General features: G+C 37.5%; 1 protein-coding gene across 3 annotated transcripts in view; it reads right to left on the bottom strand.

The window, feature by feature from the left end:
- gria4a (glutamate receptor, ionotropic, AMPA 4a) overlaps window positions 1-24,779 on the bottom strand; it is a 125,310-nt gene that overhangs the window by 39,306 nt on the left and 61,225 nt on the right. For all 3 annotated transcript variants that reach the window (XM_030151786.1, XM_030151788.1, XM_030151785.1), the window contains exons 7-12: window positions 24,195-24,353; window positions 16,931-17,098; window positions 16,532-16,636; window positions 15,480-15,590; window positions 6,010-6,216; window positions 2,434-2,649 (exon numbers count right to left, since the gene is read on the bottom strand). In XM_030151786.1, coding sequence (XP_030007646.1) covers window positions 2,434-2,649; window positions 6,010-6,216; window positions 15,480-15,590; window positions 16,532-16,636; window positions 16,931-17,098; window positions 24,195-24,353 — 966 coding nt within the window. The remainder of the gene's footprint in view (window positions 1-2,433; window positions 2,650-6,009; window positions 6,217-15,479; window positions 15,591-16,531; window positions 16,637-16,930; window positions 17,099-24,194; window positions 24,354-24,779) is intronic.

Here is a 24,779-nt window from a genome sequence, read left to right as displayed (position 1 = left end):
GTGCCTACTGTTTGTTATGTAACGCTCAATGATCACATACGCTCTTCTTCCACTTCTGCAAACCCTGGACCTCCTGCAGAACCTTCATGACCTCAATACAACAGATCAGGTATATACAGTCGTGGAAAAAATTATTAGACCACCCTTCTTTCCTTCAATTTCTTGGTCATTTTAATGCCTGGTACAACTAAAGATACATTTGTTTGGACAAATATAATGATAACAACAGAAATTACTCATAAGACTTTAATTTCAGAGCTGATATCTAGCCATTTTCCATGTTTTCTTGATAATAACCAAAATCACTTCAGTTCTTACATCAATAGCTATGGCATTGTACTGCCAAAAACAGTGCTTTTAGACATTCCACGTTTTCTTTTCTGTCTGTTTTAGTCACATGATACACACAGGAGTTAGTACCTGATTGCATAAACATTGTTTTTGATGACTTTTGATGGTCTAATAATTTTTTCCACGACTGTATAGTATTAAAAAGCTGAAACAATACTTTTTTTTACCTCAATAAAAACACATTTCAGTGACATAAGGCTTTAGTGTTTGGTGGTGCTTGGGATGGATGGGGCATGGATTGAATCTTGCCTAAGGCATAAAATTGGTCTTCAAAACATGAAAACTTTCATTCACTGTAAAGGACACTCTAAAGGAGGGAAGCAATTTTTTAATGATAAAATGCAATTAATGGTTGAAGCCTTTTTAATAGTCTCTAAAACATTAAAGCTTCAGTAGGCAGATTTTTTGCATCATTGGGCAAAAATTCCCTGACATCTTTGCAACTTAATGTAATTGAAGAAGTCTGAGAAAAACCTAGACAAGTAGAACTCACTCTGGGTTTAGAAAAGGGTTTGTACAGTCACAGAGGACATTGTTATTGACTGCCTGTGACATGAGATTTTGGCCAGAATCAGGGCTTTTCAGAGAGAGGGCATGAAAACGTGTGACTAACAACCATAAAGGCCAATTGTCAGGACTCCCTTAGATGCATATCTATAGCACCAATTCCACACAGAAGCTAACCTCCCACAATATTTTTGCATTTCCGCAGCAGCATGAAACGCTGTTGTCTCGATTTCCTATTCATCTCATACTTCAGACAAAGAGGAGAGAGCTGAAAGAGGAAGATGTGTTTTATCAATCGTCCTGATTTCTGCCTAATGAACTTTAACATCATGTCATAATAGTAGCATGCATAGATTTACAAATGCAGACAGTAAACCACGTGCACTAAAAAAGACACAATAAAGCTGTGTTCGTTTAACCCATAAAGACCCAAGAAACCACTGGCAACCAAAAGCATCTATTGAACTTAACTGTTTAATACCTGTTGATCCACTTATCCTAGCAATACATGTGAATAACTGGTGTAAAATGCAGTTATTTATCTTTTTCATGGTCATCAAATATGACCCATTTAGATGTTCAGAGGCTCCGTAGTTAATGTGGAAACACTGTCATCTTCTACAACATTGATTCACCAGTAAAACCCATGGAGTTGGATCAATGACAGTGAATGAACACACTTGTTTATGTTCAAATACTTTGAACTTTGACTCTTAATAACTTTAGTATAATTTTTCCACTTTCCAAATTCGTTCTGTGGGACATATTAGAACCTTTGGCAGACCGGTTTTGGCCGTATATTTGCCACTACTGTAGTGCGTCTTTGGACAGGTCCATCCAGGTATCATATTGGGGTGCATTCTGTGCCGTACGTTAGTGATGCGCAGATCAGCAGTTTACTCGTGGGTCGGGTTAGAGGGGGTCAAAAGAATGTCAGTTTATTTGAGGGGTGGGTTGGGTCAGATCAAATACTTCCACAAAAGCCCCGCGGGTTGAAAAAAAAAAAGACTTGCACATAACTACTGTACATACCTCAGAATGAGTACGGGCAGAGTGAGAGTGAAACTTATAGACGTTTTACTAATTCCTCTAAGCCTCCCGCTGATGTGCAGCTAATTTTCCTTTTCCCTTTACTTTAATTTGAGGGGGCAGGATGTTTGTTTACCCTCCCCCAGAACCGAGCCTGGATTGGCCCGATCTCGTTACTAAATCCGATCCAATCTTCTAAAAAATGCCAAATCGGCAGCTGATGCCTGTAGATTGGATTGGGATATCCCTAGTTTCTGATATTACAACCTTTGAATTTACTCTGAGCTTTAATGAACTTCTACATTATCAGTAAATTAAATATAGGAAAATACATGATTTACACTGAAAAAACTCAAAATAAAGATGATAATATTACAATAAATGGTGATAAATCACTTAATAAAGGCTAAATATAGACAAAAATTAATTTGGGAACTGCCACAAAGCAGTAGCACTGGGTCTTTATGGGTTAATGCCAAAACATATTCTTTGAAAACTCCTCCAACTGTTCCAGTAAATGACAACCTGTTCATTCCCATCACTCACCAAAAACAGCACAACACTGACTCCAATGTAAGCGAACACTATGCACATCCAGATCTCGTACGCCAGTGGGTCCAGGAAAGAGAAAACACCCGGTTTAGACTTCTGGGGCTTCTTGATCATGATGGAGATTCCCAGCGACATGAAGGGCTTTGAAAAGTCAATCACCTCCTCTCTCACCAGGGTGATGGTCAACGGAGCCACTGCAATTTCAGCTTTCTGCAAGGAGGAGTAGCATAAAGTACATTTAGTTCATAGATATTACACTGCAGTTGGTTTGAAACAACTACATTTATAAGAAGTAACTGATGGTGTGTAGGAATCATCTGTGATCAGCTTCTGTTGCAGATAAGCAAGTGGAGGAGGAAGGATAATTGAATCATGAGGGGCACATATTGTAGAGCAGCACAGTACAGGATCAGTGCAGTTTGAACAAAGAACAATAAAGAAACAGAATGAGGAATAGATGGGAGGAAAAGAGAGAAAATTGTGCTGTGGGTGAGAGGAGAAGGGTAAGAGAAATGAGTTGAAAGAGACAGATGAGAGAGGGAAACCCAGTGGAATAACAGAGAAGTTATTCATATGTGGGCATGACAGTGACACTTGCAGAATATAAACTAGTTAGCAAGGTCTCGCTCACTTATGCATTCGTTCAGACACACACAGATGCGCAAAAAACATCACTCATTCAGGATACTATCTGTTTCTGAATAGCTCCATGTGTCTAAACCACATCTGCATATCAAATTATCTTCTTTTTGCTACAAGGAGTGAAGATGTTAAATTGCAAGGGAAATAAACACCGTGAGTAAGCGAAGGAAGCGATATGGAAATAAAACAGAGAAAGGGAGGGTAAGGGGAACAAAAAACAAAAAAAAGAGAGATGAGGGAGAGTAAGGGTAGTAAGGGATACAGAAGAGGACGAAGTGTTGAAATGTTTGAAGATGTGTGTGGGTGAGGAGTCATCAGAAAGGACTGTGAATGTTTGGAACAAATCAGACCTGATTAGTCAATGCTGCGGTTCTGCTGTGTCACCTTCCACTACGGATCCTGGAGGCTAATTAATTCTGTCGCGGTTCTGCAGCAATGTCTCCACTTTCACTCTTCCGCAAAGTGACGACTGACATTGTCTTCTGAATGTTGATAAAGTTTGCACTGAGACAGCGATGTGAAACCTCAAACCGTGCATCGCCGTCAATGGCATAATTAGCCCACTTGTCAAATTCTCTAAAATATGTGAACCTTTCGAGGCATAGTATCTCATCTCTGCATGAAAGCAATGCAGAGCTGGAGCTGCAGGGTTATATACTGCAAATCAGTTGGTTTTTTTTTTGCACAAGAGACTTTTGAGAGAATCCTTTGGTGTTGTGGTCTTACAATAGCAGTAAGAGAGGTCTAGTGTAAATATAATAACCCTGCAGTGTATAATGCCTCTAAAGATTTATGCTATCGACTTTGTTGAGCTGTGTCAGAGAGATGTTGACTGTGGCCATAATTCCCCTCCCCTGCACATTCAGTAGCTTAGGTTATATATTCACCTCCATCTGTTTATTTATCAGGTTTACTGAATGCTAAAACAAACCAAATTTCATGAATCTTGGAAGAAGGGTAAGACATGGGCCACGGGTGAACTTGGAGACTTTATGAGATACTACATTTAATTGAATTACACCATTGTGGACTCCCAGCGGATGCATGTGCTCCATGAGTAGTCTGACTCAGTGGTAGAATAAATGTGAATATTTCCATTGTCCAGTGGAAAGATTATCATAAACTTCCCCTCTTCTCTCTGTGCATTATCGTTTTGAAAGTCTCCCTTGTTGGTGATTTCTGAGGCCAAGAGCAACAACCTCTAAGCTGCAAAATCACCCTGAATATATCAAGTTTGACAATGATATGCAACTTTTTATGCACCATTTTCTTCTTCTTCTTTTAGTCACTTTAAAATCATCAAACACTTCCCCATGCACATGTGCTCCATCAAAACAACTTTACTCCTGACACTAACAAATGAACTGGCACAACATCTTGCACTCAATGCTTCCCAAGAACTAGCTAAACAAACTAGGAAAAACCCTTTTTCAGAACAATAGTGGGCACTAGACCTAACTACAGCACTGGCACAGTGCTAATGGATATAGGGAGATATGTAGGTCTGGTTATGGTGAGACTACTCTGTGAGTGTCGTTCTAGTTGTGAATTAATATTACAACTACAAAAGATATTTTATGTTATTGTGTGTAGATCATGGAAAAAGGCTATCTAAAACCATCAAAGACCTAAGCAGCTCTCACCAACCAAAACCATCTGTTAACCCCACAAACCGTAAACATAATAAAAATTTGCAGCTCTTAACGTAATAATCCCACAAATGCAATAACTTTCCCACAAACGTAATAACAGTTGCCTACCACAAACGTAACAATTATTATGGGATTTATTACATTTGTGGAATCTTCAGTTTCCACAATTGTAATAACTTCCCACTAATGTAATAAATTAGTACATCGCATACATTAAAGTAATGCATGCATGAATATTCATTCATCTTTCTTTTTCTTCCCATTTATTCTTGTTCTTTGGATACTTGCCTTTTTAGAGTGATCAAATGTTGCAGTTACACCACATGGTACTAATTCCAAATTAACAGGTGTTTAATTACAAATACAAGTGGAGGAACAAAACAGAATGGGCAAAAATATTGTAAAGGTTTTGTTATAAAAGCTTCAGTATGAACTGGATATTATTTATTCTCATTTAGTATAATAGAAGCCTATGTTTGAACCATGTAAATAAAATGTCTGGATACAATTATGATAACAATGGAGAGGGTAGGAGCACAAAGTGGGAAAATGAGGGATTACGTTTGTGGTAGGCGACTGTTATTACTGTTGTTACTATGACTTATTTGTGGGAAAGTTATTACATTTGTGGGATTATTACAATTAAAAGCTTTAAATTTTTATTACATTTGTGGTTTATTACATTTATGGCAGTTATTACATTTGTGGGGTTAACACCATCTACTGATCTAAAAAGTTTAATAACTTTTGAACCACTAATCCTATCAACCCATTTAAGTAAATCAGGTAAAATGCAGTTTCTCAGCTTTTCAGTTGCATCAGATATGACACATTTGAACCTTTTGAGGCTCTGTAGTGAATATCAAAACATGGTCACATTCTAGAGCATTGATTCACCAGTAAAGCCTATGTAGTTTAATAAATAGCAGTGATTGTGGACACTTATTTTTATGTACAGTTGATGATACATTTTGTGACATTTGCTTTATTTTTCTCTTTGCTGATATAGTAACCTTTTGTATTTACTCTGTGCTTTTATGGACATCTGCATGATCAGTAAATTAAATATATGAACATGCTTTTCACTGAAAAAAATGGAGCGTAAAGTAATATTTACTGATGGATGACACAAAAATAGCTCCAGGTCTTTAAAGGTTAATTGTTGTGTTGTGCTGCAACATTTGGCTTTTTTAGTGGAGTTTTGGTTTTGGCAGGAAAATCAGATGTCACTGTGAGAAAAACTGTGATGAGCATATTTCACTGTTTTCATTCTTACCCCATATACGAGCTCTCCCACCATCCCGTTCCATATTTTGGTCTCTGGATCTCTGGCTCCATATTTCCCATCTGGCACTATGGAGATCTTGTATTTGATTCCGATGTGTTTGGCGATCTCCGAGGCTAGGTCCACACAGTATCCCTCGTACTGGTCGTTGCCTTCGTAAAGCTCCCAGTTCTTCTTCAGCATCACGTAGGGACCCTCCTACAAAAGCATCATACGGGGAGAAAGACACAACTGTTTGGAAGAACATGACAGCAGCAACTCTTACATCAAGCAAAACAAAAGCTTATCATGAGGAGCCAGCAGCGTGGTGGTAAACAATGCAGCAGAGGAAAACACATGGAAGAAAAGTGATATAAATGAAAATGATTCATGGAGAAAATACAGGTAATATGTTGTTTAGATAATGTTAGCGTTTTACAATCATACCCAGAGGGAAGCAGCTCTGTGAACACTAATGTGATGTAGCAAATTAAACTAGAAAAATGTGCAAGCATCATTATGTTAATTTTAACCTACACATTTTCATCTAAATTTATAATCTTGCTTGGAAAACCTCCACAAGCAGTTGGTAAAACAAAAAGAAGAAAAAAAAAACACAACTAAAGCTGATATTTAAAGGCTATGTCAGTTGGTGCATGTTTTCTATCGTCTCTGACTTCCAGTGTCTTGTTTTATGCCTTTGTCTGACTCCGCATGCCTCCACTGGGACCTGCACCTGACTCTGTGCAGCACAAATGCTGAGAAAAGAGACACTGAACTTACAGGAAAAAAAAGAATAAAAAAAAAAAAAGATAAAAATTGCAGCTTTGGTAAGGTGCCTTAAGCGGCGGAATGATAATTGTTCATGGAGTTAACAAAGATGAAAGAAAAGAGCGTGCCTGATATGTCTACAAAGATGCAAAGGTACAAAGACACAAACAAGACGGCAAATGGTCACAGAGAAGCATGTGCACACATTTCCACATCTAGGGTATCCACACAGAAAAGAAACACACACACACACACACAGTTGTTTGAGTGACAGCGCATCCATCAGGAAGGCTGAGTTCTACTATATTATGCCCGAGGCAGCTCAGCCTGTAATCCAACTGAAACGAGCCTATTAAAATGCTATCAAACCTTTTTTAATCAAAGACTAATCTCATCTAATTAATCAAACAAAGCTTTTATAATACTTCACACTCCCAAGCTATGAAGCAGTAAATGCAGATCATAAAACACAATAAAAATTACAGCATACATTTGAATGGAATCATCATTTAGGAAATGATTAGAACTGAGAACAAGTACAGTTTAATCAGAGAGGACTTTCACCAGACATGTTTTAACAGAGGTTAAATGGGCAGTAGAGGAAATGACAAAACAACCTTTAATTCAGTGAACATCAGAGAGGCTAAAGAGATTAAAAGAAATCTTAAAGTAGAAAATAATCAACAAACAACCCAACACAAGACGGATGAAAGTATTGTTTCTTCCTCTCTCTGGAGTAAACAAAGTTCCTAAAATAAAAGCATTTAATTTTGCGCTTGTGTATGACAAGAAAGAAACATAATTTCCATATGAACACTGATTAGGATAAAGATAAATATAAAGTCAAGTAGGTTTTTGCTGCTACATAATGTCTATCTCTGTAAAATGTTTAGTAACATAAAAATGTCTTGTTCTGTTAAGTGTTTATTTACTTCAGATTATCATCTGGAAATTTACCGCAACAATTCTCACATTAAAAGATTAAAAAAATGGAAATAAATTTAAGGAAAACAAATGATGATTTACACATACAGTTACAAAAGTTAAGAGACAATCATTAAAAAAATAAATATTGTCATGTTGTTTTTACAAACCCTTAATCAAGCATCGGGGGAAAAAACAACAACATGAACAACCATTTATTCCAAAACCAACCATCCAAATGATCTGAACACATGACAATTTTGTCAACATAACTATTACTATGAAATACAATAAAAAAAAGAAAAACAAATGTGCCATTGTGTTCAGTGTCAGAAAATACAAAAGCAGTTCTTCTGAAATGTCATTATCAGAGACATTAGCTGGCCCCCAGGCTCTAACTGCATCGACTAAGCATGAATCATAATGCTAATGAACAGCAAAACAGTTTTCAATTCACTCTGTTATCAACAGCTATCAAGTTAGTAGCACTGACAGAGATTGAGAAATGCACATTTTAACTGAAAAATACATATTAAAAAACTAGACCAGTCTATTGTACATTTGAACCAAATTTCTACTCTAGTTGGCTTACAGTGTTTACAATAGATAGTTAAACTGTGTATTTTCAGGACCACATGACATTTTCATAAACTTGTTATTGACATTTCCAAAAACGTCTGTAATCAAATGACTCACTTACATCAAATAGAAATTATTGAGTTGACATAAAAATGTAAGATTTGGTTTGTGCTGCTACATGAGGTTATTTTGTAATGAATACAACAAAGCCATCTGAAATTGACAATTTTAAGCAATTATGAGTAGAGATCTCTGTAAATGCACAAAAATCTCCCATGCAATGCATCATGAAAAAATGTAGTGTTTCATTATGAAACCCTTAGACAATATTTGGCCCCATTTTAACATTTGACACCACCAAAAAATAAAATGAATAAAAAAAATTAATAAGTTAAAAATAAATGGAGTTTAATGAATTTTCCTAAAGGGGCCAAAAAGTTTCAAAAGCCAAAAATAATAATAAAAGAAATGCAGACCTTGAGTCTTGTTGGGGTGAAACTGGGTCAAACTTTAAAAAGGTCTTTGCTTATCAGTTTTAATACAACATAATTAAATCATCATGTTTTCTTTGTTTTTATGTCTTAAATTAAAATAGGACAGGATACTGTGTGATAATAGATGATTATCTCCACAGACAAGACTTACAACCCTATTCTTCCTCCTCTGGAACACTCATGAAGGATTAATCATTCATTTGTTACTGTCAGATTTTCTAAATTTTATTTTGACCGTGTCCAATAACACGGTCAAAACATAGTGTTGGAGAAAAAAAAGTTTTCAGACACCCTTACAATTTTACGCAATTTCAGATATTATTATGAAATAAATCTTTTTTTGTGTTTCAAAAGGTGTGACTGCATCAGATAGACACAAACTAACATAAATGTTTTGTTTTTTTTTCAAGAACTAGAATAAAATAACAAAACTGAAGTACTGACAGTTTCAACATGTCATGCACTGGACGTGTTTCCTGATCTTGTTAAAAGATCCAGTTGTGACCTCGACGGAGCAGTGCACACGCAGAAGGGAGCATGTGCGTTTGGAGAATGGAACAATATTTGACTTGAGAGTGATTCTTAATGTAATATATCATAAATGCATGGGGTGTCCACAAACTTTTTTTCCACGGTTGTATGTTGAAGGTAGGAAAAGTACGCAAAGATTAAGAAAATAATAAGAAACACATACAGGTGTTTGATTATTTACTCCCAGTGCCAGACAAGTTTCCTCATCTGAGATCCTCTGCTGAGTGATGTAAAATGCTTCAATCTGCGCCTTTTCATCCTAAACCACTGATCTCTCAAGAGGAATCATTTGCTTCAGTTTTGTTAACAGGGACATTTAATCTCAGCTCCTCCATCAAATTAACCTGAAGCTTATGATGTTAGAAGGTCAAATGTTCGAAATAAAAGCAGGCTGTTTGGTTGGGTTAATTAAGTATTATGTGAGCAACTATACACACACACACACACACACACACACACACACACACATATATATATATCAGAGGGAGCTCTGCCAACAGTGTTTCACTTTAAAACCTCCTTAAGGTTTGTTATCAGTTTGCCCCAGATGCCTTTGTCTCAGTATGAAGGTAGTAGTGCCAATACCATGCGTGAGTGTGTTTGTTTTTATTCTGGATGTTAATGCCTGTATTTACCGCTGAGGAGGAAGCATCATGTTTGGGTGTTGCTTAATGTGGCTTTATGAGTCATACTGGGACATGGCAAGGAAGGGGAGGTGAAAAAAGCAGGGAAAAGAAAGGGAGAGGGAAGATATGGAAGCAAAGATCAGGAAGGGTGATAGGAAAATAGAGGGAGAATACAAGTAGGGTGGGAGGATGCTTGGTTTATTGGATGGAAAGATGAGAGAGCAGATCAGAATACAAACAGAGATCGCTACGGGGGGAACGAGGATAGATAGATAGAAGCAGAAAGAGGGAAAGCGGGATCAAGCAAAGGAGTGAATATGTAGAAAACGAAGAGGAAGAAAAACAGAAAGGGGATGGGGCTGAATAGACAGACATAAAGACTGAAAATGGGTGGGCAAAAAGAGGGAGAAAGGCTTTGTAGAAGCAAATGGTTTGAGCTGATAAGACATGAAACACATCCCACTGGAGCCAAAAAGGCAGAAAAGACTTATGATGTTAGCCAGTTAGCTAGCCAGTGAAAAAGACAAGCACCCAACTGGACCGTCACCTAACTGTCCAGTCATTCATTTAGTCTGGCATCCGGAGGCTCAATCAGTTCAGCATTTAAAAAGCCAGACTGTCACATAACAAGTTAGCCAACCACAGCAACATTTAATCAGCCTGTGAGCCATTCTTTCAGACGGGCGCACGGGCACGCCAGGAAATCAGTTAGTCACAGCCTGTTTCAGCCAGTCACTTGGTCATTCACTTGTTTATTAATTAATTACTAAAATTTTCAAGATAATCATCTCTTCACCCGTATTTATGACCAGTGAGTCAGGACGATTATCTCAGCGTTTCTGCCACAAAAGGAGTCAGGCATCCAGGCAGTCGAACAGTGACCATCTGTTGGACATCGCATCAACCTGCAAGTTCACAACCAGCCTGTCACCATCTTGTCACTGATTCTGACTCATTTCACCAGGTTATGATCCAGCCAGCTACAACCATGTCCATCAGCAAATCAAAACAATCATCAGTCGGAGGCAATTCACTCTAGACCTGCTGACATTTTCATGATCAAGTATTTCCTCATCAGTTTATGTTGTCTCGTGGTTTCTACCATATTTTTTACTAAATGTCACATTACTCCTCAACCTGGCTCAAGTCAGTTTCTCATCTGCATCGACTCCCCTGATGTCTCATTATTCACACAGACCACGGTACAGAAGATTATTTTTTTTTATATCATTTGCAAAAATCCATCCATTACACTAAAGCAACAAATGTCACTGTTTAGATATAAGTCTTTTCTGACTGCAATGAACAAGGTAAAAACAGCAAAGATTGTCATGTTAGTAGTGAGGGCAAATGGCATTAGGCATAACTACTGATCCTCATCAGTTCACATCTTACATTTTTTACATTCAGACTGTTCAACATGTTTGCAAGTAAGACATGTAAGTTTACACATGTGCTGTATTTCTGATCCTTTAAGTCAGGGGTGTCAAACTCATTTTAGTTCAGAGTCCACATTCAGCCCAACATGATCTGAAGTGGGCAGGACCAGTAACATAATAACAGTGAAAAAAAGTTAAATTACATTATAAATTCTCTTGTTAGCATATAAAGCGTAGAATGGTTTAGGTCCAAAATACATCAGAGACCTTCTAGTCCAGTATGAACCATCCAGACCACTCAGGTGGTCTGGTGCAGGTCTGCTCTGTGTTCCAAAAGTCAGAACTAAACATGGAGAATCAGCGTTCAGTTTCTGCTCCATATATCTGGAACAAACTACCAGAAAATTTCAGGTCTGCTGACAGTCTGAGTTCTTTTAAGTCAAGGTTAAAGACTCACCTGTTCACTGCTGCCTTTGACTAAAAGGCTTTTTACTTTTTAAATTTTATATTATCCTTTGAAACTCTGCACTGCAACTCTTACTTTAATATGTGCGTGTTTTTATATTTGTGGGTTTTATGTGTTGTTTTCTTACTTGCTGTTTTTAATCACATTTTACATGTTTCTTTTATACTGTTTTAAATGTGTTTCTTTTTCCCTGTCGTATTTCAATGTCCTGTGTGAAGCACCTTGAATTGCCTTGTTGCTGAAATGTGCTATACAAATAAACTTTCCTTGCCTTGCCTATAAAAGTGTTTATATCTATAAAGAGTCCTTTATAATGTGGATAACATGAACAAACTGAAATTTCTTAAGAAAAATAAAATTTGACAATATTATGCCTCGGTTTATCATTTAGACATGCACATTACAATTTACATATTTCAGTGGATCTACAAATACAAAAAACACTTAGTAACAGGCAGAATATTGTTAAAATTCCATTTACGTCTCTTAAGACATTTCAGGTTGTTCGTATTTGTTCAGGTTCTTCACATTTTGTGTGAAAGGATAGTTCATAAATGTTAATTTTTTTTATGGAATTGTACTTTTTACACTGAAACAAAGAGAAAAATTAGGAGTTGTAATAATTTATAGGCTATTATGATGGGATTTTACTGGTCTGACCTATATTAGATCATACTGGTCTGTATGTGGAACCTGAACTAAAAAGATTTTAACACTATTTATTGTTAATATCTTCAGTGTCATTTTTGCATTTCACAAATTCATCCCGTGGGCCGGATTGGACCCTTAGGCGGGCCGGTTTTGGCCCACGGGCCACATGTTTGACACCTGTGCTTAAGTGAAGACCTCATCCTTTAGGGTAGCAAAAAGATTTTCACTTTTCAATAATATATTGGATTGTAATGTTTCCAGTGCCTGTGTATGGTGTTTTTAAGTGGAATGTGGGAGTATTTCTCCTACATTTCATTTCTAACAGTATATAATATCACCAACAGGAAGAAAACTCCAAGGCTCTCTCTTTAAGCATTAAAATGTCTTTATGCTCATGGCATGGTCATATATAGATCTTAAAAAATGTCAAAAAAGTCAAACACTTCTTGACTTCCTGATGAAGGCTTGAAGCAGAAACGCGTTGAGGTGTTTTTTAAGGTCTATACATGACCATGCCATGAGAATACAAGCGTTTTAACTCTTAAAGAGAGTGCCTTGGAGTTTACTTCCAGTCTATCATCTACTTTATAAATCCCTTATTCCAAAGAGCACTTTGAACAAACTCTTTTTTGGGTTCTAAAAGCATTCCTCCCATGATTTTTTGAATATAATATCACCGTTGAAATAATATTTTAAAAAAAGTCAAAACATGTGCGATTCAGTTTCTAACAAAAATAGAGAAAAAGTGTCTCACAGATCATCTTAATTTTACCCTTTAAGTTCAATGTAGTGCCTCAGAAACCCCAATGGAACTGAAACAGGAAAATTGACGGACTTGGCATGACTGAGTAGATTTACAAAGTGACAGAGTAGAAAGATGACGATGAAGGGCTGAGGTATCAAAGCTACTGCTACAAAGTGCACAACAGTCTGTGAATCCACTCTCCTCTCTTACTTTTTCTTGAAACAAAAAAAAAAAAAAAAATTGAAGAAGGCAAAAACAAAAGTACAAAGACTGTGCGTTCCTCAGGAGTGAAAAATGCAGATTAAAGATGATGGCAGTTTTAAGTGGTTGAAGGTCAAATCTTGACACAGACTCCCTCGAAGAACTTTCATCCAAATGTAAAGGAGATCATTTCCATTTTAGATTGAAATTATTGGTCTTCTTTGCCTCACTTCTGTGCTTTAGCAGAGCAATAAATTAAACAAACACACTTCGTCCATTGTTACAAAATAAAAAGATGATGCCCAGAGTTTTAGAGACACTCTGTCTATCAGTCTGTCGTCTGTGTTTCCCGAGGGTCTGCGACTTAGGCGAGTCTCTGTTGCTCTGTCTGCAGACCAGGCATCAGTGTCGCAGCAGAGGCTTCCTCATCATCAGAGGCTGTAAAGAGGAGGAGGTGGCTGAGCTAACATTAGCTAAGGTCTGCTGAGGTCACCATCCACAGAGAAATATGTGAAGGGGGTGGGGGTCATGGGGGTAAAAAACAAAAGGTGTGGGTGGGGGAATCAAGGGACGAGTTGAGATAAAGGAAGACAGACAATGACAAAGAGAAAGGGGGAGAGAGCAAAAGTATAGTGGCATTGGAAAATAATGAACAGACATGGATGGAGAGAAAAAAAAGGGAAAGAGCAAACTTCGAAAAAACAAACAGTAAAGCCAAACTTCTCATCTCTTTTACACACAAAATGGATAGAATTAGAAACGCCACAGGAACAACAACAGACTGTGATATATTGCAACAGTAATGGCATATTAACATAATAAACACATATTCATAATTTTGCCACAGAAAAACAACTTTTATTAATTTCTTTGTGTTGATGTTTTTGTATTTGCCTTGTCTTGGGCTTGGCTGGAGGCGCAGCACCACCGCCTGCACTGGGGTTTAATATATTGCCAGTTGACTGCATTTCTGGAGGTGCGTAGTCACAAGGGACATTTAGTCTGGCTGAATTCATTTTTCTGAACTGTTTCCTACAGCAGGTGTTGTTTTCCTCTGGTAACTACCACTATTGGCCACTGGAGGCACTCAAGACTTTCACTGAATTATCTAGACAATATCTTTGAAGAGTACCCCCTTTTAGACATTTGATTGCAATGATAAGTACAACTACAGATATTTTGGACATACTTATGCATATGGTGCATGAGGCAATGTGTCATGGTACAAAATTGCCCAAGCGTAAGCATCTGGGGCTTGTTTTATCTGTGGGCTGAAATTAGACTTTTGAGTTGCTTTCACTTGCATCATTTTGCATGCTTAATTGAATTAGACTGATTGCATTTACAGGAAGGGGATAGCCACCATAAAAAGGCTGCAGATGGGTGAAGTGAAATCAAATGTAAGCGCAGGATGTGCACAAATCCACCGATTAGTCCTCCTTTATCCTTGTTTGTAGAAGAAAGTGGAATAATTAAACTGGCTGTGAACTGGTGTCTATGTGAAAGCCATTAGAAGAGGCTGGACTGAGGTCACTTTTAAATGGGATCTGAGGTCAGTTTTAGATTTGCCTACTAATGAGATATTAGTGTAATCTTCCAGCTGGACAAGTGCCACTCCCTGCTGGCCATGCTCTGAGTGCTCTCTTCAACTCATACAGCTCATCCAGATTTTTCTTCTGCCTTTTAAAACTCATGACTCAAGCAATGCACTCAGCAAAAGAGAGGCAGAGAGGTAAGGTACTTCTGTTGTATCTTTACTGATACTGGATGCAAATAACTAAAGTTCTGGTCCACACTTCAACCTTTACATTTGTTTTTTATGTCTTATGCTTAAAGCAAAGCATAAACACAAACACGTATATTCTGTTGTACTAACATGCTTCCTCTTTCCTGTCCCTTTCCCTGTTCATGCATATAACATAAATATAAAACACTATGTGTGTTTCAATCTACCTCCTGCTATAGACGGTAATAACATGATACAGCAGAGAGTTGCATCAAGGTTTTGTTGTGGAATTAGACTGACAAATTATTGGTGTTATAGCTTCTCCTAAACCTCTAACAGCACCCAATGAACCCCTAAAGACGAATAGAAGTATTCAGAGGGTACATTACCATGATGGTTGTCACAACTACTGTGCGGTTCTCCATCGCTGAGCTGTCATTAGACAGAGCATTTTCATTCTGGACCAACACGAGCTTGTCTATATCATTCCAGTAGCCAATCTGAAAGAAACAGAAGATTAAAAAATGATAAAATGAGACAAAATAAACAAATAAAATCTGAACATTAGAAGAATTCAAAATCTCTCAATCAGTTGTCTTTTTAACACAATTCACCGTCAAGAATGACATTTTAAAGAAAACCTCAAAAGTACAAATAAAATGCAGACAGGAAAGAAAGAGAACCTATGTGAGATGGAAAAAAATGGAAAAAAAAAAAGAGTCAACAGAATGAGCTCACTCCAGCAAATTTCCCATTGGAACTGTAGAAGATATTAAGAGATATTGAGTATGAGCCAAGAACTTTCAATAAACACACATCGCTGTCAAAGGAACACTTGAAAAGCTGGTGTTAGCATGGTGATATTTCTTTATTATACTGCAGGTGCTACATGCCTTTTGGCAGTAAAGAGAAATTATGAGTACTTTCAACCTGCCTTGTGTCATTATGGAGAAGGATTATGTTCAAACTACAGTATCCCTTTTTTGTAATCACAGTTTTCAGACTCCGCTGCACTTTTCTGAAGGCTTTTATAACTGCAATAAGACATTCCTTAAATAATATATATGATGATAAAGATGTATTCTGGAATTAACTTAACATTCAATAATCATGCATGAGGGATAAAAACAGAAAAAAAAAACATGGCATGTTCATCTACAGACAACAATAGTAGGCCTGTGTGCCAATGCCAGGACATTTTGTGCCTATTTGTCAGTTCATCAAACATGAAAAAATTAACCTTCACATGAATTATATTGTCGCTCTGGCATTCAACAGTACATTTTATTCCCACAGCCAAACTTCTGCCATGGACTACTTGTGATGTAAAGTGTTAGTCTGTAATACTATTCTGCAAAATATATCACAAAAATTAAGCCAGTTAACATCACAGTTTCTATGTGGCCTTCATTCATTTATGAAAATCATAAAAAGGATCTACCTTGCGTGGTCCGTTACTCTTCAGTTCAAACACGTCCATGGTGTAGTTGACCCTTCGACCATAATGATCAAACTGAATGTTCCCCGTCAGGCCTTGAATTCGCACCTTGTTAAAATGACAAAGACATTTTTCTCAAAAAGCCAGAAAAAATAGGTCCAGAAATAAAAATGTTATGTCAGACATTCTGGAAATTACATGTGTGTTTGGTTGAAGCCTAAATCATATTAAATGCATGTATTTCCTTGTCAAATAAATAATTCTTGATAATAATTCCTTGTTTATTGTATAAGTCTGAAACAATTATTCTTTATATACATTTACTGATATTCTTCTTCTGTGTCTTGTGTTGCCTTGTGCTGTACTTTAAGCAGACGTACGTAAATTTAAACTCATCCTAACCTGCTTGAGTGCTCGTTCCATGTCTATTCCTTGATTCCAGGGAGCAGCCGGGTTCGCCAAACAGTCACCAGCGTTGCCGCGACGACTGATATCGATTTTCTGACGACGAAGAGTGCGGAAGGCTTCAGCCATCACTAGGACGCCATCATAGGTAAGGGAAGAGGTATACTGAAGAATGCAAGAAAAGGTAGAAAAAAAAGGGAAAGTGATTAAAATGTATGCTTTTATTTTCCATTATCCTCCAGCGAGAAGTAAATAAAACTTTATTTCAAGTGTATAGTTTGAAATACAATGAATATATAACAGTGCCAATCAGGAAATTTCAGCTACTTTCAAAAGTAGTTCCGCATTTCTCCACAGAGCAGATTTTATCATGATTATAATAAATGTATAAAGAGGAAGGTTCTGGCACAACTTCACTTACAGTTGTGGAAAAAAATTATTAGACCACCCTTGTTTTATTCAATTTCTTGTTCATTCTAATGCCTGGTACAACTAAAGGTACATTTGTTTGGACAAATATAATGATAACAACAAAAATAGCTCATAAGAGTTTAATTTCAGAGCTGATATCGAGACATTTTCCATGTTTTCTTGATAATAACCAAAATGACTTAAGTTCTTACATCAACAGCTATGGCATTGTACTGCCAAAAACAGTGCTTTTAGACATTCCATGTTTTCTTTTCTGTTTTAGTCACATGATACACACAGGAGTTAGTACTTGATTGCATAACCATTGTTTTTGATGACTTTTAATGGTCTAATATTTTTGTCCATGACTGTACTTCCAAGGTGCACGGAAAAGGATATAAAAGTAATGAAGTAGGTCAAGTATTACTTGTATTATAGAACAACTTTATTATGCTAGTCCAATGTGTTTTGACTTGTGGTCTTCATTGGGCTCATCAGAGAATACGCAACCAGCTGTATTGAAAAAAACAACAACAACAAAAAAACAAAACAAATTATAACACCATTAAAAAATGGGCTAGGACGCGACCACTCCCGTACATCCACACACTGATTGACCAATGGGGGGAATAGAAGATCTACTTTATTGAGTTTTAGTGGTCTAATTTTATGTAATCTAGATTCTGGTTGCAGGTTTCGTTGAACATCTTAAACCAACCTATCCAGTATGCAAACGGTTTGAACACAGCTTTAATCTATCTCACCACTGTGACTTTTATTTGACTTCCACAGTTAGCACCAATGAACATCAATCAACACCACAGTAAATGTAACATCACTGTAAAAGTGCCACTTTTAGACAGGCTTATAGTTTTCAAATACAGTCTTGCACTGAATCTTAACGCTATTAAAATGACATGAAATCCAGCATAAATCATTTTGTAAACCTGTTCATTAAATCCACCCTGCCAGGAAAATCCCCTTAATGGTTAAATCCTAGGATTTCAGAATGTTGAGTTATATTCCGAAGCAGGACGCATCACTTTTGAAGAAACAGTGAAGTAAAATAAAGGATAAGAGATGATCTACTCTCTGATGTAATGCCTTAAATGTAGTAGAGATCTTGACAGACTGTTTGACAAATTCATTACAGGTAAGACACAGCGCAGCAGGAAACAGCAACTCACTCATACACACACACTTACACAGCAGAAACGCCCCCACACAGCTCACACACAGACCCACACAGTGCCACACAGATAGAGGCAGTCAAACACACAGCAGGCTGCTTTCACATCACGGCAGAGACAAGCAGAGAGATGAAAATGGGAGGAAAGAAGGAAGTCAGCTGAGAAACTCTCTACGCCTCTGCAGGTAGTTTTCTCTCTTACTGACATCTCTTGATTTGTATCCTACAAGGCATGTTTTGGAAGACTTTCCAACCATGTCATCCCCCTTTCATCTCCCTTCTTTGAAACTAAAGAAGCCTTTAGGCATGGGACTGACAGATGATGGCTATAAAATTTAAATCCAGGTGAAAAAACAACTAAACTGAGCCAACTAAGCATACCATTTTCAGATTTTTGTCAGGGGCAGGACAGATATACCTCTGAGGCACAAAGACAATCGAAACTGATCCTGAAACTATTATTAAGAAAAAATCATTACAGCTTAGTTTTACTTTAATTCTTTTCTCTGTAAATGTGGAACATTTTAAATATGTAAACACTGATTTTATCATCCTTTTAGAGAATGTTGAACAGCACAGTACAAGCCCAAGGATAAAATGGCCAAACATGGGCAACAATGACTGTCTTGTCTTTAATATGTAAGCTTTGCAAAAACAAAATAATATGAAATATTTTCCAAATGTTGAAAGATTGGTAAAAGCAGCCCACTGCCTGATGAATATGCTAACACATACCTTATAAACTTGGTATAATGAAAAGTGTGTGAGAAAAATGAGATGGACAGAGCCCAAAAGGCCTGGAATTCATCATATGCATTCTGAGTTTAGAGAAAGTTAATGTATTACTTCACCAGGTCACTGATCATTTTCATTACATTTCAACAAAATCTCCAGACACATGAGAGCTCATTTCAAGGCACACCAAGTGAAAATCACTGGGTTAAGAGATTTTGATTGATGGCCAAAAGCAGCTAGCTCAAAATCCAGTCTACAGTATAAAAGGGACAAGTCCCAGCGGTGTTTTTCACTCTGCACATTATTAGACCCGAGTTCTACTTGGCCTGAGGCTACGAGTTGGCCCAAGGCTAACTGAGCTTCATTTTTACACAGCATCAATTAGCCTAGAGCAATTTGGAGGCATCTGTTGTCACTAGAGATAGCTCATTTTCTGTCATTGTGTTATATCATTAAAGAACTGCATTTTTCTTTTTCCAGAGAGGTGCAGTAAAACATAATTTTAGCTATTATATTTATTATATTATTAGGAGAAGCTTTGGATGAAGCTTTTTTTCTCTCATTTTATTTTTGTTTTTTTTCTACGCACTTTGTACAGGTATCTATACCGATAGGTAAGTCAAAGCATTGGCCTCTTTTTTTGTTTGTTTGTTGAAAAACCAATAAAAATTGAAGTAAAAAAAAAAAAAAAAAAAAAAAGAGAAGCTTTGGATGTATCTAATGGAAATATAAAAAACACCTTGCAGGTGAGGACATTGGGAATGCTGACAGTTGTGCTTCAATTTTGAATTCACTTTTCCTATCAGTAATGCGTATGCATAAAGAAAGATCCATTAATAAATTAGACTGCTGAGGACGACTGATGCAGCCAGTATGCACTGATGAGAATTCATCAGGTGAATCTAAGACCAATGATTAGCTAATTAGCAGCGATCTGTGAGTGAAAAATGGCATGACAATAATAAGAGAATATGACCATCAATTTATATTTGCACCGCTAGAAAGCTAATACATAGTGTTATCTTTTAATAGTCCCTACATGGTGTGTGTTTGTATGTGTGTGTCTGTACAGGAGGGTGATTGGAAGCATGTGTATGTGAGTGAGAGTGAAGAACAGAGCTGCAGTATTATGTATTTTTAATGGGTAGGTGGACATATTTCCAGTTAATATATGCACAATCCAAATGCATTTGGCTTCAGGTCAGTATCAGGTCAATAGGGGTGTGCTGAGGGAGGAGAGAGCGACAAAGACAGAGAAAGGAAAGGGGGAGTGAAGAAGAAGAAGTAGAGGTATACTAATGCGACCTAGAAAAGGTAGATAATAGACACAGAGGGTGGTAAATGGAGATATCATGACTGTGAATCATAATGGAATTTATCAGGTCAATTACAGTTGATCAGTTAATTCACCTCTTCCACACACGGCAGCTCACACTCTAATTGCCTGGATCAAGTCACACTCTGAACTGTTAAAACTGAGAACATCACAGGTCCGACCCCTAATAGTAATACGACCACTATTTTCTCTCTTCAGTGAGGAAACGGACTCGAGAGGGACCCATGGGACGTCATCTCTGGAAAACGGTCTATTACAGTCCCATGTTGAGTTACGCTAACATTAACACCTATTATGTATTTGAGTTTTAAAGATAGTTTAAAGACAGGTATAATTTATTGTCAGCATCAGACAATGGAAATACGTAAATAGAAAGACTACACAACACACAGTCATGGAGGTGACATCAACAACTGTCTCTCTCAGTGGTGTATTCAGGGTTGCTGATGTCATTGCAGCTTCAACACGACCGAACTTGTAGTGATTTTCATTTCTTTTTATATTCTTTCATCTCACTTTTGAAGAACAAAGTGAAATATACTGAAGGAATGTTTCACTGACCTGTTTCACATAAAATGAGTTGTTACTTTACTATCTTTACAACAAATTATGACTTCGTTGACTAATGTATTTATTAGGGCTGTCAAAATGAACGCATTAATGTGGATTAATCCATCATTATGATTAATCAGATTAAAAATTTTAACGCAATTAACCCATCTGCAGCATAAAATGACTCTGAACGTCTCTGCCAATGCCTTTGGGTCAGTTTGTAAAAGTAGAGTTACCATCGTGCATGTGCAAATGGGCAGTTGATCGGGTAGTGACAGGCAGCAGAACCAACCCATAAAGATGGAAGACACTAAACAGTACGTGGGATCGGGCCATTGACATGCTTCAAGCTGGATGGAGCAGACGGGCCATAGCCAGGGTGTTTGGAGTCCACCACTCTACCATTGTATGCCTTGCTGAGGGTTACCACACCACCAGCTACTCCAACGATTGTCCCAGATCTGGTCGACCGCGTGTTACAACCGCTGCACAGGACCATCCTAACTGGCTGTCACATCTCCGTGACAGGTCTCGGCCGGCAATGGCCCAATCTCTCTCCAGTTGCAGTAGTCGTGGCATTGTGGACAAATGTGTTTTTGCTCCATTTTGGTGTCTTTTTATAGGGAACGGTTGTGCACAATTGAGGAGAGGTCCAATTCAACTGTGAGTTTCACTCATGAGCAGACATGGGTGTGGAATACAGAAATACAGTTCTTATTGCTAATCAAAATCAATCAACCGGAACCAGGAAAACAATCATTTCATTTTGACTCAGAATAGTACTGAACTCATTGTAGTTTCCAATTTTGCAGTAACTGTCATTTCTGAAAAAATCGAGAAAATGAAAGTGGTGTTTCTTTTTTCCTTGAGTATATATTCCCTTCTTTCTTGAGTCTGTTTTGCTCATTCAAAATGAAATGCAGTTAATATAGATTAAAAATGAATGATATTCAATTGTGATTAATCAAAATTAATCCACAGCAACCCTGCAATTAATGCGATTTAAAAATGTAATCATTTGACAGCACTAATATTTATCTATTAAACTGACAGTTGTGTAAATGGTGACACAATTAGTTAACAAATTATGTCCCATGGGGCAACAGGAGGGGCAGGACTCACATAATCAGGTTGAGAGTCATAAACATTATTGAAGCACTGTATTCCAGATAGCCAATAAAACAAATGTAATGGTCAAAGTTGTGATATTTACATCGGTTGTACCACCAGCTAACATTCACATCAGTTGTGGGTAAAATAATTAACAAAAGTAGTAAAATATCCTTTAATCTATCATTTACTTTTCTTTCAGTTTCTTTACATGAGATTGATTTGTACAGAAACTATGCAAAACCAGTCTTTTTAAACTGTTAGTTTCTACTGCATCCACATTACCTGAAGGAAATGAAAGCTTCCATTGTGGTTGACTGTTTGAGATTCTCTATTTGCATATAGAGCAGATAAATGAAATCTGATGAAGAGTAATCATCTCAGATGCATGTGGAGATGCATTCTAATGTCAGGTGTGAACAGATTTACATAGAGCTGTCCACTCGTCATCAGGAAAATTCATTTTAAAGCCAGATCTAAAGGATGGTTTCTTGAAGACCTTTGTTCAGCTGTGATTGTAAATTCCAGATATTAAACCAGAGCAGAGCAAGACCCCCTCGGCCTGAAAAACTGTTGAAATTGCAGTGCAGAGTCTTTCTCGAACCGTCACAGTTTTAAAGTACCTTTCATTGACATAAAAGCATAGTGATGGGAATTCCACCTCTTTTTGGGGAGCTGGTTCTTTCGGCTCGGACACACAAACACCACCACACATATTCACTAATCACATGCTGCTTTAACAGAGAAAAGTGCCAGCTGTTATCGTTCACAAGAGGCAGATCATTCACAACCAAACCATCACTAAAAAGCCTATTCTTCCTCCTGGGCTTTTCCTGGTGCTTTCAAGTGACCAGTCCAGACAGATTGGGGTCCCAAACCAACTTACTGACAGGGTCTCGTCCCGGTCTGATTCACTGAGCCAGGACTCTGTGAACTAGTGATGTGCAGATCGATACTGAAATATCGATATCTCCGATATCAGATCTTTACACTCTAGAATCAATTCACAAATCAAAATATCAATACTTAAGTCATTTGAGGTAATATATATCAGGAACACAGTAGGAAGTAGCTCAACTATTGGGATCTTGTCCAAATGATATGCAGTTGGTGGGAAATACTTCTTCTTCCGCCTGGGTAAGTGTGTACTGTACTAAAAACGGAACAGACTAAAGGGGAAAACAGTAAATATGCTACTGCTCCATAACAAAAACATGTGAATGAGGGAAAATGTCAGTGTTGGATGCTTTTGTTGAAGTGTTGCATATTCAGTATTTTCATGTTTCTTCATGTTAACACATTCATGTAACGTGAATTAATATGCAAGTTTTCATAATTATAATAGTTCTTAATAATTACACAATAATTACTCTCATGTATTCTTTATGAAGTTGTAATTTGAAATATGCTTTTTTTGTTTTAGATTTTCCAGACATTAAGTATTTTGTTCAAATTATCTGTATCAGATCGTATCACCAATACCAGCCTGAATTTTACTCGTATTGGATCGGAAAGAAAATCTGTGGTGTTGAATATCACTAATGTGGACGGCAGTAGATAAGATTCTCCTGTTCTTCAAAATCCACACCAAACCGCTGAGTTGACTGCTGGGCTGCACACAGTGGAGTGCCCCTTCCTGTATTATGTTATGGTGTTTTCAGACATTTCACCTTGGAAAAGTAGATCACAAAAAAAGGTCTAGGTCACCCATTTCAGAACTTGTCCAAGCTCTTTACATAATGTATGTAAGTATAGTAAAAAATGTAAGGTTCCAGAGTTAGAATGTTTACAAGATGTGCCACAGATGGACAGACGGACCGACAGACATGCTGACCACAACACCCCCTTCGGCGGGCCGAGGGGGTAAAAACACAAATTGCTCACGAATATCGTGTAAATAGTTTGATACAGGAAAAGCATGTTAATACCTTAGGGGGGCTTTCAGATCCAGGGTACTCTCTCTGATCCAGTTTATTCCAGCGCTGCATCAGTTTAATGACAATTGGTTTACTGAAGTCCACCAGCTGGAATCCAGTCACGTTGGCCCCTCCATGCATGAACCTCTCCAAAGATATGTCCTTAAACCCCTAATGAATGAATGAAACACAAAAAGGAGAAATGGGCCACAGAACCTTTTGACAAATAAGTGTGCACCGCTGCTGCTCATCCTCACTCCATATGCTCCTACAGTATTCCAGATTATTTATACCCCTACTTAACATGGAGTGGTTTCCAGGGGTACGAGTGTGACTTGATGCAGAGTGACACTTAATGGTAAAGTGGTCGTGGAGTGGAACCCATCTGGGCTGGGGCTAAAGACAAAGCTAGAAAGTAAAGACATGTGAGGGTTATCCTGGGTTGATGGATGCTAATTGCTAACAGTTCCCAGAGCTCCATGGCACCTTTTAAAGCATCAGGGAGAGAACTGCTGAGCAACAAGGTTTCAGGTTGAAGCCATAATTCATTTACTAACATGGATTTGAGCAGCTTCTGTGAGTTTGATGAAAGACATA

The sequence above is a fragment of the Sphaeramia orbicularis genome, chromosome 13, assembly GCF_902148855.1.
Source record: "Sphaeramia orbicularis chromosome 13, fSphaOr1.1, whole genome shotgun sequence".
Taxonomy (NCBI): Eukaryota; Metazoa; Chordata; class Actinopteri; order Kurtiformes; family Apogonidae; genus Sphaeramia; species Sphaeramia orbicularis.
Note: the sequence above shows the minus strand (reverse complement) of the source record. Positions and strands in the feature narration are given on the sequence as shown.